The 13,102-nt window shown below is 59.8% G+C and overlaps 1 protein-coding gene across 2 annotated transcripts in view; it reads right to left on the bottom strand.

Moving 5' to 3' along the window:
* MAPK8IP2 (mitogen-activated protein kinase 8 interacting protein 2) overlaps positions 1 to 13,102 on the bottom strand; it is a 92,280-nt gene that overhangs the window by 35,781 nt on the left and 43,397 nt on the right. The window contains exons 4-6 of one of the 2 annotated variants that reach the window (XM_074984256.1): positions 8,297 to 8,408; positions 5,772 to 5,930; positions 3,417 to 5,645 (exon numbers count right to left, since the gene is read on the bottom strand). In XM_074984256.1, the coding sequence (XP_074840357.1) occupies positions 3,417 to 5,645; positions 5,772 to 5,930; positions 8,297 to 8,408 (2,500 nt within the window). Of the gene's footprint in view, positions 1 to 3,416; positions 5,931 to 8,296; positions 8,409 to 13,102 lie in introns of both variants that reach the window. The other variant, XM_074984255.1, reaches the window with a different exon arrangement.

Below are 13,102 nucleotides of genomic sequence, written 5' to 3'. Positions count from 1 at the left end.
TGCAGCTAGCAGGGCCTCGCCCTCGGGGGAACATCTGTCCCTGACCCAGACAGGCCTCACTCCTTACGGGAACACCTGGCCTGCAGCTAGCAGGGCCTCGCCCTCGGGGGAACATCTGTCCCTGACCCAGACAGGCCTCGCTCCTTACGGGAACACCTGGCCCGCAGGTAGGAGGGTCTCGCCCTCGGGGGAACATCTGTCCTTGACCCAGACAGGCCTCGCTCCTTACGGGAACACCTGCCCTGAGCTAGCAGGGCCTCGCCCTCGGGGGAACATCTGTCCTTGACCCAGACAGGCCTCGCTCCTTACGGGAACACCTGGCCCGCAGGTAGCAGGGCCTCGCCCTCGGGGGAACATCTGTCCTTGACCCAGACAGGCCTCGCTCCTTACGGGAACACCTGGCCCGCAGGTAGCAGGGCCTCGCCCTCGGGGGAACATCTGTCCTTGACCCAGACAGGCCTCGCTCCTTACGGGAACACCTGGCCTGCAGCTAGCAGGGCCTCGCCCTCGGGGGAACATCTGTCCTTGAGCCAGACAGGCCTCGCTCCTTACGGGAACACCTGGCCTGCAGGTAGCAGGGCCTCGCCCTCGGGGGGACATCTGTCCTTGACCCAGACAGGCCTCGCTCCTTACGGGAACACCTGGCCTGCAGCTAGCAGGGCCTCGCCCTCGGGGGAACATCTGTCCCTGACCCAGACAGGCCTCACTCCTTACGGGAACACCTGGCCTGCAGGTAGCAGGGCCTCGCCCTCGGGGGAACATCTGTCCCTGACCCAGACAGGCCTCGCTCCTTACGGGAACACCTGGCCCGCAGGTAGCAGGGTCTCGCCCTCGGGGGAACATCTGTCCTTGACCCAGACAGGCCTCGCTCCTTACGGGAACACCTGCCCTGAGCTAGCAGGGCCTCGCCCTCGGGGGAACATCTGTCCTTGAGCCAGACAGGCCTCGCTCCTTACGGGAACACCTGGCCTGCAGCTAGCAGGGCCTCGCCCTCGGGGGGACATCTGTCCTTGACCCAGACAGGCCTCGCTCCTTACAGGAACACCTGGCCCGCAGGTAGCAGGGCCTCGCCCTCGGGGGAACATCTGTCCTTGACCCAGACAGGCCTCGCTCCTTACGGGAACACCTGGCCTGCAGCTAGCAGGGCCTCGCCCTCGGGGGAACATCTGTCCTTGACCCAGACAGGCCTCGCTCCTTACGGGAACACCTGGCCCGCAGGTAGCAGGGCCTCGCCCTTGGGGGGAACATCTGTCCTTGACCCAGACAGGCCTCGCTCCTTACGGGAACACCTGGCCCGCAGGTAGCAGGGCCTCGCCCTCGGGGGGACATCTGTCCTTGACCCAGACAGGCCTCGCTCCTTACGGGAACACCTGGCCTGCAGGTAGCAGGGCCTCGCCCTCGGGGGGACATCTGTCCTTGACCCAGACAGGCCTCGCTCCTTACAGGAACACCTGGCCCGCAGGTAGCAGGGCCTCGCCCTCGGGGGAACATCTGTCCTTGACCCAGACAGGCCTCGCTCCTTACGGGAACACCTGGCCTGCAGCTAGCAGGGCCTCGCCCTCGGGGGAACATCTGTCCTTGACCCAGACAGGCCTCGCTCCTTACGGGAACACCTGCCCTGAGCTAGCAGGGCCTCGCCCTCGGGGGAACATCTGTCCTTGAGCCAGACAGGCCTCGCTCCTTACGGGAACACCTGGCCCGCAGGTAGCAGGGCCTCGCCCTCGGGGGAACATCTGTCCTTGACCCAGACAGGCCTCGCTCCTTACGGGAACACCTGGCCTGCAGGTAGCAGGGCCTCGCCCTCGGGGGAACATCTGTCCTTGAGCCAGACAGGCCTCGCTCCTTACGGGAACACATGGCCCGCAGGTAGCAGGGCCTCGCCCTCGAGGGAACATCTGTCCTTGACCCAGACAGGCCTCGCTCCTTACGGGAACACCTGGCCCGCAGCTAGCAGGGCCTCGCCCTCGGGGGAACATCTGTCCTTGACCCAGACAGGCCTCGCTCCTTACGGGAACACCTGGCCCGCAGGTAGCAGGGCCTCGCCCTCGGGGGAACATCTGTCCTTGAGCCAGACAGGCCTCGCTCCTTACGGGAACACCTGGCCCGCAGGTAGCAGGGCCTCGCCCTCGGGGGAACATCTGTCCTTGACCCAGACAGGCCTCGCTCCTTATGGGAACACCTGGCCCACAGGTAGCAGGGCCTCGCCCTCGGGGGAACATCTGTCCTTGACCCAGACAGGCCTCGCTCCTTACGGGAACACCTGGCCCGCAGGTAGCAGGGCCTCGCCCTCGGGGGAACATCTGTCCTTGACCCAGACAGGCCTCGCTCCTTACGGGAACACCTGGCCCGCAGGTAGCAGGGCCTCGCCCTCGGGGGAACATCTGTCCTTGACCCAGACAGGCCTCGCTCCTTACGGGAACACCTGGCCCGCAGGTAGCAGGGCCTCGCCCTCGGGGGAACATCTGTCCTTGACCCAGACAGGCCTCGCTCCTTACGGGAACACCTGGCCCGCAGGTAGCAGGGCCTCGCCCTCGGGGGAACATCTGTCCTTGACCCAGACAGGCCTCGCTCCTTACGGGAACACCTGGCCCGCAGCTAGCAAGGCCTCGCCCTCGGGGGAACATCTGTCCTTGAGCCAGACAGGCCTCGCTCCTTACGGGAACACCTGGCCTGCAGGTAGCAGGGCCTCGCCCTCGGGGGAACATCTGTCCTTGACCCAGACAGGCCTCGCTCCTTACGGGAACACCTGGCCCGCAGCTAGCAGGGCCTCGCCCTCGGGGGAACATCTGTCCTTGAGCCAGACAGGCCTCGCTCCTTACGGGAACACCTGGCCCGCAGCTAGCAGGGCCTCGCCCCTCGGGGGGAAGAACATCTAGGCCAAAGCTAGTCGGGGCCACGCTTCCCACAAGAACCCCCCCGAGCCGGTGGCGAGACCAGCTCAGAAGAGGAAGGGAGATGGCCCAGAGGCTGGTGCACAAGCCCTGGTTCAACCCCCACTCGCTCAGATGTGGGCTGTGACCGAGGGCTCGTCTGTGGCAGGCAGCTTTGCAGGACAGGGTGTAGTTACAGGGCACTTCCCAGCGTCGCACAGGAGCTGGCCCCTGCGGCTGCTGCTGGCGTGAGTCTGAAAGCAGCTTATCCGCCTTACCGCAGTGCCGTTAACACACACAGAGCCACGGCCTTGGTGCCTCGGCAGGTACAGAGCGGCCCCTTGGCAAGCACTGCAGGGCACACGCCTCACTGCGTCTCTGTCTGCCCGGCCGTGCGGGCCAGCGGGACAACGTTCTGCAGCGCGACAGGGTCTGGTTAAGAGGGGACCATTGCAGGTACGGGGCAGCGCTGTCTGGGCAAGGGACTCTCCCACAGGCCCTGGCGCGGCTGAGCCTCCGCTGGGCCAGGCACTGGGGGGTACTCACTGGAGGAGCGGGACGTGCTGTTGACAAAGACATTGAGGAACTTCTTGGAGAACTGGAGGTCGGCTTCAGGGGAGGAGTCCTCGGAGGAGCTCTGCCCGTCCTGTGCCGCCAGCCCCTCCCCAAACTCATCCTCGTCCTCCTCCAGCTCGCCAGCGTCGCAGGCCCTCAGCAGCTCACTGGCGTCGCTCAGCACCGAGGTGCAGCGCTTCAGGCTCACCAGCTCCAGCTGCGTGTTCTCATCCACCACCAGCGTGTACTTGATGGAGTCATAGACCAGGGACTCGTCCAATGGCCGTGGGTCCAGGTCCCCAGGGGGTGGTGGCAGAGGCAGGTCCTCCTCGAAGCTCTGCGCGCGGTCAGGGAAGTAGGGCACGTCAGCCTCGTCCGGGGAGTAGGCCAGGTTAAAGCACCTGTTGGTTTTGGCCGTGGACACGTCAAGCATGGGCAGGAAGGCATCAGGGCTCTGCTCCGGGCTCTCTAACCGGATGTCATCGATCATTTCGTTGTCCTCCAGGATCCCCGAGTCCTGGTCCTTGTCGATGGCCCAGTCCCCTCGCCCAAGGGCCAGCTCCACCTCTTTGCTGCCCTCTCTGGACACCGGGCCTGAGCCCTGGGTGCTGGCAGGGGGGCCAAACGGGCGGCGCGTGATGGGCGCCGCACAGCAGCCCAGGTTTGCCAGCACCCCCGCGCTGCCCAGCTGGTCGATGGAGGCGGGCTGCCCCAGGAACACGGGCGTGATTGTGTCATTGGTCGGGTTGCTCATGAACAAACAAGGGCCGGAGTCACTCCCCAGGGGCGAGGGCGCTGGGGCGGGGCTGCTGCTCGTGGGCTTCGCGTCCTCTGTGCCCTGTAGCGAGCTGCGCAGCGTCTCCATGTCCACCAGCTCGATGCTCTGCTGGGAGCAGGGCGGCAGCCCCGGCTCGGCTTCGCTCAGCGGGGAGTCCCGCAGGCTGGGCTGGGCGTCCAGGGTCTCAGAGGCTGGGGAGATGGTGTCGCAGAGGGAGTGGGCCTGCGAGAAGCACTCGTCTGGGCACTTGAGGGGGTATGAGCCCTCCAGGATCATCTTGTTGACAAGGTTGCTGAGCAGCCAGGGTGAGTCTGAGTCCTCGCTCAGGTCCGGCTCTGACTCCGAGTCCGAGTCATACTCGCTGTTCCCCTCATCGTCCACCTCTGGCATGAGCTTGGGCCCAACGGGCAGGTAGAAGGAGCGGCGGATGCTCTCCAGGCTGTGGTCGGGGTCGATTTTTAGGTCCAGAGGACTGGAGCCTGACACGTCCGTCTGGCCAGCAGGGGCCGAAGAGTCCTCTGGGTTCAAGGTGTCGTAATAACCCTCCAGCTTCAGGTCAGCCAGGCTCTCTCTCCTCACCACGCGCCTGTCCCTCAAGGCGTTCTGTGGGAGCTCTCCCTCCAGGGTCCCCCCGTCCTCCTCCTGGCACCTGTCCAGCAGCAGCAGCGAGCCCTTGATGCCCATGAGTCCCTGCCCTTCAAGCTCCATCTCCAGCTCAGCCTCTGAGGCGGGGGAGCTGGCCTCCTCGATGGAGTTGGTGAGGTGGGAGGAGCGGCCGCTGCTGCTGTCGCTGCTCAGACCCAGCTCCGTCTCTGAGATGGAGGAGATCATGTTGCTGGCCAGGCGGCCCCCACAGGCGAACGCTGCCTCGATTTCCCCCTCCACGTCTGAATCTGACCCGGGGGAGCTGAGGTCGTCACTGTGCCGGCTGTGGGGCAGGAACTGCTTGGAGTGCCTGCTGGCGAGGTCCGCCTCGATGCCTGGGTCGGACGATGGGGACGTGGTCTCAGACGAGCCCGAAGGGAGTCCGCGTACACTGGTCGCTCTACTGCAGTGGGGACCCTCCCCTTCGGAGCTCAGCTGCTCCGTCAGCCCTCTCAGACATGCGTGGGCCCCCAGGCCTTCCCCTCCGGCCCCATCCCGCCCAGCTTCAACATCCGCGCGGCCTGGGGGCAGCTCCTCCTCAGAGGGCAGGCGGTTGGCCCGGTCGATGAGGGTGATGGGGGAGCCCCGGCTGCGAGGCAGGCTCGCTGCCCCCCCAGCGCCACCCCCAGGGCTCCCCTTCTCACTGGGCTTTTGGCTCTCCCTGCTGCTGGCTGCTTCTTGCTGGCGCTTTACACAGCAGCTTTCAGTTGCTTTGGGCTGCCGGGAGTTGGCCTCAGAGGTCTGGAGCTCCCTGCTGGCGCCAGAGCAAGCGGCTCTGCTAGGAGGAGTGGCAGGCCCTGTTGGAGAGAGAGACTGTTTAGCGGGCGGCTGGCTGGAGTGAGGTGGGGAAGGTGGTGAACATGGTGTGGAGGAGAGGATATTCATATTATAATCTTCCCCGGCGCTCTCCGGCGGTGGGTTACCATAGGCCAGGGACTCATGTCTGTTGCCTTCCAAGTCATAGAAAGGGCGTGTGAGCAGCATCTGGACCTGCCCTCGCTCTTCAGTGCTCAGCCCCAGGCTGCTCTGACTGCCCAGGCAGGGGCCCTCTTGGACACAAGGGTGAGGAGGAGACAGGTGCCCTGAAAAGAAAAGCAGAGAGCTGAGTTCAGAGCTTTGAACCAGCCCCCTGCCCTCAGCCAGGGCCTCTCCCTCTCCCGCAGCACCCCTGGGAAAGCTGTGCAGGGCAGGCCCCAGCCCAGCCCCAGCCCCAGCCCCAGCCCCAGCCCTGACGCCAGACAGACCTGGCCTCATGCACGCGCCAGGATGGAGACGCTGGCTCAGCCCCTGCTCTGGAGCCACGTCTTCACCAGCTGTGGGAGAAGGACCCCCAGTCCGTGCAGCAGGGACTGAGCAAGACAGGCCCCAGGTGCCACTCCAGAGGGGAAGAACCAGGGCCCACGCGCAAAGCCATGGGCAGGAGGGGTGACTCTTCTTTCCAGAGACGACCAGCGTGGAGGCTGGGTTGAGTGGCTGGGCCCCCCAGGGCCCCGGTCTATGGGCCTCAGTGGTGAGCTGGAGTGTGGGAGCTCAGCTCTGAGCCCCCTTTCCTCACCCCATGTGGTGCCTGCAGAGGCGTCAGGGGGTCACCTTCTCTGTCCCCCAAATCCCAGCGGCTGCTTTCTTCGGGAGGCAGCTGGGCTGCCCTGATCTGCCTCCCTGAGCCCCTCCACTGCCATCAGCCAGCGCTCACAGAGGAAGGTGCAGCACAGGATGCAGCTGATGGTGGGGACCCAGGACCTGGGCCTGGGTGCAGTAGGGCAATGAACCCCACAGCGGAAGTACCACCGCTGTGGGAGCTGGGGAAAGGCTGAAAGCCGGGTGCCCCGCCACCGAGCCTGCGGCCCATGTCCATGGGTGGTGTTATCGGACTTGTACAGTAAGTATAACGCCATGTCTGTGATCCCTGTCCTGGGCCAAGGAGGTGTCTAACAAACGACAGTAATGCCCTGAATCTAGTTACGCTACTTGTATGTCTGTGCCATGTTTATTCATCAAGTTCTAGATATTGGCCCTATCTCTGCAACAGAACTGTGTTAGAGCTGAGGATGACGGTGGGAGGCAGAATCTCCACCCAGCCAGGATGGTGGACAAAGGCTCAGATGTCAAATACCCATCCCAGGAACTTGGGGATGCAGCCAATGGCAGAGTGCCCCAGCAGGCACCTGGTCAGGCGACCCTCCAGTGCCTATGGAAGGAGAAAGGAATTATTCCCCGCAACATGGCAAGCCATAGGACGGCCCTGGCTGTGACCATCTTTGCCTTCAGTCCTCATGAACTAAGCCTGTGTGAACTGAGGTCCTGTCCTTCAGGGGCTGTATTTTCAGAGGCGCTCAAGAAAAACAGGTCATAACATTGCTGGCTGCATCAGTAGCTGTACCTGAGGTATGTAATAGCAACGAAGGGTCCTGTGGCACCTTATAGACTAACAGAAAAGTTTTGAGCATGAGCTTTCGTGAGCACAGACTCACTTCATCAGATGCTGCAGTGAGTCTGTGCTCACGAAAGCTCATGCTCAAAACTTTTCTGTTAGTCTATAAGGTGCCACAGGACCCTTCGTTGCTGTTACAGATCCAGACTTGAGGTATGTAATGTGTCACTTTAACAATTTTTCTCCCTCACCCTGTTTTCTTTCTTTCTGTCTACTAAACCTTTAGATTTTAGATTCTAAAGGACTGGCCCAGCGTGCTGCTTTTGGGTAAGATCTAAGTATATATCGACCTAGGGATGTGGCTGGTCTCTTGGGGGCAGGAAGAATCTGTGTGGATTTGGTGAAATGGGCTTTTATAGCCTCTCACTGAACTAAGGAGGGTGGCTGGCTGGGACATTAGGAGCAGCAAAGAGTCTGTGGGTTTACATGTGTAGCTTCTGGCTGGCCAGAGGGGCTGCCAGAGGTACTTTGCAGCTGGCTTGGTTTGCCGTAGCAATAAGGACTCTCCAGCCTGGGATGTAAGTGGCCCGGTTTTAACCACTTTGCCCAGGGTTGGTTCTCTCAGCTTGGCCCAGGACTCCTGGGGCGGCCGCTCTCTGCAGGCTGCTCTGTCATTGGGGGTCCCACCTTCGAGGGCTGAGAACAGAGATGCTGAAGCATAGCTCTGCCCTCCAGGGCCCAGCCAAGCTCCAGCCCTTGGACAGCTCTGGAACTCACCGAAGGGAAGCCCTGTGCCGAAGCAGCGCCGTGCGGAGGTGGGGAGGCCGTGTGACTCTCCCCAGCACAAGCTCAGACATGGCCTGGGGGAGAAGCTGAGCCTGGCAGATCCATGGAGTAGCTCACCTCCTCCCCAGTACCCGTTCCCCACCCGGCTCCATGCCCAGGGCCCAGAGCAAGAGCAGCACCACAGCTGAGCTCACACACACAAGCACCCGCCATTCTGCTCCAGCCGGGCAGGGCCCCTCTGCTGGTGCAGTTGGGTGGCTGTGGTGCAATGGGGAGGGGCTGTATGCTCACCAGCGTGTGCGGAAGAGGAGGAGGAGCAGGAGGAGTGGCGAAGGGTCTCCTGCCAGGTGGCCCGCTGAGCAGGGAGAGGAGGAGGGTAGCTGCCATTGTTGTTCAGGGTATCCTGCTCAGAAAGAACGTCAGAACATCAGAACAGCCAGCCTGGGTCAGACCAAAGGGCCACTGAACCCAGTGTCCTCTCTGCCGACAGTGGCCAGTGCCAGGTGCCACAGAGGGAGGGACCCGAACAGATAACCACCAAGTGACCCATCCCAGGCTTCTCACAAACAGAGGCCAGGGACACCACCCCACCCAGCCGGGCCAACAGCCACTGATGGACCTGTCCTCCATTAACTTATCTAGTGCTCTCTTGAGCCCTGTTACAGCCTTGGCCAGCACAACATCCTCTGGCAGGGAGTTCCGCAGGTTGACTGTTGCATCGGGTGAAGAAAAACTGCTCTGGGCTTTTTGTAACCCAGGTGCCTATTTAAGAGAAGAGTTGAGAGATGAGGTCCCAGGGTGGGGGATGGGAGGGCCAGAGGCTGGGAGTGTCTAGCCTAGCTGTGCTTGACAGGCATAAGTCTCTAGGGGTCCTCCACAGCAAAGCACTCCTCACTCGGCCAGGATAGTACAACCCCCACCCCCACCCCCACCCCCACCCCACGAGCGAACCCCCAGCAAAGGGGATGCAATGCTGCAACCCACCTCTGACCCCGGCTGACCGAGCAGGAGTGTCCTGGCTGGAGGTGACGCCAAGGCTAAGGCCACAGGGAGCCAGAACAGGGCTCTGCAAAAGGCTTCTCCTCCCTCAGACGGGTTCCCCACAAAGAATAACCCCCAGGGCAGGGCTGGCACTGCCCGTGATGGAGGAGTGACAGGTCAGAGTCCCCGAACCTCAGAACCCTGGTCAGTTCCCCGTTGGCCTGCTGTCCCACACCAGTGCCACGCCCCCCAGCGACAACCTTCTCCCCACTGAGATTCCACACCACGGGGCAGCCCCTCACGTGAGCTAGCCTCTCCAAAGGCAGTACAGCACGGACTGGCAAGTGAGCACCGCGCCAACAGGAATGGGGGAGGCCACACGGCACAGCTCTATCATAGAATTGTAGAATACTAGGACTGGAAGGGACCTCGAGAGGCCATTGAGTCCAGCCCCCTGCCCCAAAGGCAGGACCAAGTATTGTCTAAACCATCCCTGATAGACGTCTATCTAACCTGTTCTTAAATATCTCCAGCGATGGAGATTCCACAACCTCCCTTGGCAATTTATTCCAGTGCTTGACCACCCTGACAGTTAGGAACTTTTTCCTAATGTCCAACCTAAACCTCCCTTGCTGCAGTTTAAGTCCATTGCCTCTTGTTCTCTCCTCAGAGGCCAAGAACAAGTGTTCTCCCTCCTCCTTATGACACCCTTTTAGATACCTGAAAACCACTATCATATCCTCCCTCAATCTTCTCTTTTCCAAACTGAACAAGCCCAATTCTTTCAGCCTTTCTTCATAGGTCACATTCTCTAGACCTTTATTCATTCTTGTCACTCTTTTCTGGACCTCTGATTTCTCCACATCTTTCTTGAACTGTGGTGCCCAGAACTGGACACAATACTCCAGCTGAGGCCTAACCAGCACAGAGTAGAGCGGAAGAATGACTTCTCGTGTCTTGTTCACAACACACCTGTTAATTCATCCCAGAATCACGTTTGCTTTTTCTGCAACAGCATCACACTGTTGACTCATATTTAGCTTGTGGTCCACTATAACCCCTAGATCCCTTTCTGCTGTAGTCGTTCCTAGACAGTCTCTCCCCATTCTGTATGTGTGACACTGATTGTTCCTTCCTAAGTGGAGCACTTTGCATTTGTCCTTATTGAACTTCATCCTGTTTACCTCAGACCATTTCTCCAATTTATCCAGATCATTTTGAATTATGACCCTATCCTCCAAAGCAGTTGCAACCCCTCCCAGCTTGGTATCATCTGCAAACTCAATAAGCGTACTTTCTATGCCAATATCTAAATCATTGATGAAGATATTGAACAGAACCGGTCCTAAAACAGACCCCTGCGGAACCGCACTTGTTATACTTTTCCAGCAGGATTGAGAACCATTAAGAACTACTCTCTGGGTACAGTTATCCAGCCAGTTATGCACCCACCTTATAGTAGCCTCATCTAAATTGTATTTGCCTAGTTTTTTTATAAGAATACCATGTGAGACCGTATCAAATGCTCTACCAAAGTCTAGGTATACCACATCTACCGCTTCTCCCCTATCCACAAGGCTCGTTATTCTATCAAAGAAAGCTACCAGATTGGCTTGACATGATTTGTTCTTTACAAACCCATGCTGGCTGCTCCCTATCACCTTACCACCTTCCAAGTGCTTGCAGATGATTTCTTTAATTACTTGCTCCATTATCTTTCCTGGCACAGAAGTTAAGCTGACTGGCCTGTAGTTTCCTGGGTTATTCTTGTTCCCCTTTTTATAGATGGGCACTAGATTTGCCCTTTTCCAGTCTTCTGGAATCTCTCCGGTCTCCCATGATTTTCCAATGATAGATAAAGGCTCAGATACCTCCTCTATCAGCTCTAGCATTAGGCTCTCTCCAGACCCAGACCCCGGCACACTGGGTCACTGTGGGAATGGCTTCACTCATGCAACTGACGTTAAACTGAGAGTGGAGACTTTGCAGGACAACCCAGAGGTTCACTGACTTCTGCCATCACGACTTTCTGTTCCCCCGAGTACAGGTCCCACAGGTTGGGCAAGATGCTGCCAGTACTGCATGATCCCCCCGAGATCAGACACACACACAGAGACAGAAACACACACACACACACACCCCCAATGCATGCAGACAGACAGAAACAGACGCACAAACACACAGCCACACACACACGCACAGAAATAACACATGCACAGAAACACACACACACACACACACACACACACGCCCAGACACACGCCAAGAGAAGAAAGGCAGAGCAAAGCCGCTGACGGGAATGAGAGGAGGTGGTTGTCAGTGCCCAGAGGAAAAACAGCACTAGCAGGTTGTGGACCCCGGTCAGAAGGTCAACTGGGGACTTAGAAACAGCAAAGTCCCTCAATCTCCATCAAACTCCACCTTGACCAGGAAGAAAAAGCCGTGCTGCTCTATCTGTCCTAGGTCCGACTTTGGACCTGTCACTAGGACATTGGAACCGGGGTCTGTCCAGGCGGCTGGTGAGCTAGGACAATGCTCTGCTGAGAAGCAGGGGATGAGGGGGAAGCAAATGCCGCATTTCTGTCTCCCTCAGAGCCCATGAGTAGAATGATCCCATGGACAGAATGGGAACTGGCTGCCTGGGAAGGCGTGCAGGGGGAGGGAGCTGGGGGCGAGAGCAGATCACAAGCTGAATATGAGTCAGCAGCATAGCGCTGTTGGGGAAAAAGCAAACATCATCCTGGGAGGCACTAGCAGGAGTGCTGTGAGCAAGACATGAGACAAGCAAGACAGCTCTGCTCCTACGAGGCCTCAGCTGGAGTACCGGCTCCACTGCTGGGCCCCTCATTTCAGGACTGACGGGGACAAATTGCACAAGGGCCACAGAAGAGCGACGGAGCTGATTAAAGGTCTGGAGCAGCGTTTTTCAACCAGTATGTTGTGGCACAGTGGTGTGCCGTGAGAACTGGCCACATGTGCCATGAAATTTCATCCACTTCCCCTCGCTGGGGTGTGTGGGGGTGGGATTGATGACCCTGCGTCAACTCCCCCCAGCCAGGAAGACGGGCTAAAACTAGGGCGAGCATCTGTCCCGTATTGGGCAGAACGGTCCTGTACTTGGGACACCATATATTAAAAGGGACTCACTGTCCCACCCCCGCTGACCTCTTCTGCCAGCAGCTGCGCAGGCACAGCTGCTGCTGGGGTCAATTCCCCGAGCCTCAGGGGAGTGTGGGCAGCTGCTGCATCCCTGCTGCTTCCCCAGGGCTCCTGGGGGGCGCTGGCAGCTGTGGCTTCCCCAGGGCTCACGGGGAGGGCTGGTGGCTGATGTTTTCCCGGGGCTCATGGGGAGGGCTGGTGGCTGATGTTTTTCCAGGGCTCACGAGGAGGGCTGGTGGCTGATGTTTTTCCAGGGCTCATGGGGAGGGCTGGTACCTGATGTTGTCCCAGGGCTCACGGGGAGGGCTGGTACCTGATGTTACCAGGGCTCATGGGGAGGGCTGGTACCTGATGTTTTTCCAGGGCTCATGGGGAGGGCTGGTGGCTGACATTGTCCCAGGGCTCACGGGGAGGGCTGGTGGCTGACATTGTCCCAGGGCTCATGGGGAGGGCTGGTACGTGATGTTGTCCCAGGGCTCACGGGGAGGGCTGGTGGTTGATGTTTTCCCGGGGCTCATGGGGAGGGCTGGTGGCTGATGTTGTCCCAGGGCTCACGGGGAGGGCTGGCGGCTGATGTTTTTCCAGGGCTCATGGGGAGGGCTGGTACCTGATGTTGTCCCAGGGCTCACGGGGAGGGCTGGTGGCTGATGTTTTTCCAGGGCTCATGGGGAGGGCCAGCAGCTGCCACCTCCTTCCTGGCTCCCCGAGGCTTGGTGGGATGGGAAGATCCACCTCTCTCCCATATTTGGGACAGGGAGATATGGTCGCCCTAGCTAAAACTAAGACACAGGCTTCAATACACATCTCAAGAACATGAGCCGTGTCGTTCAGGCAGAAGCCGATGGCAGAACGCCACGCACTAACCTCATCCGGTGATCTTCCACTGAGTACGTGGCTAGGAGCAGAAAGCTTCCCTCCAAGTGCCCCGACTGTAAATGTGACCGAGGCAGTGGCCAT

Source organism: Carettochelys insculpta, chromosome 1 (assembly GCF_033958435.1).
Source record: "Carettochelys insculpta isolate YL-2023 chromosome 1, ASM3395843v1, whole genome shotgun sequence".
Classification (NCBI taxonomy): Eukaryota; Metazoa; Chordata; order Testudines; family Carettochelyidae; genus Carettochelys; species Carettochelys insculpta.
This window is presented reverse-complemented; position numbering and strand designations above follow the sequence as displayed.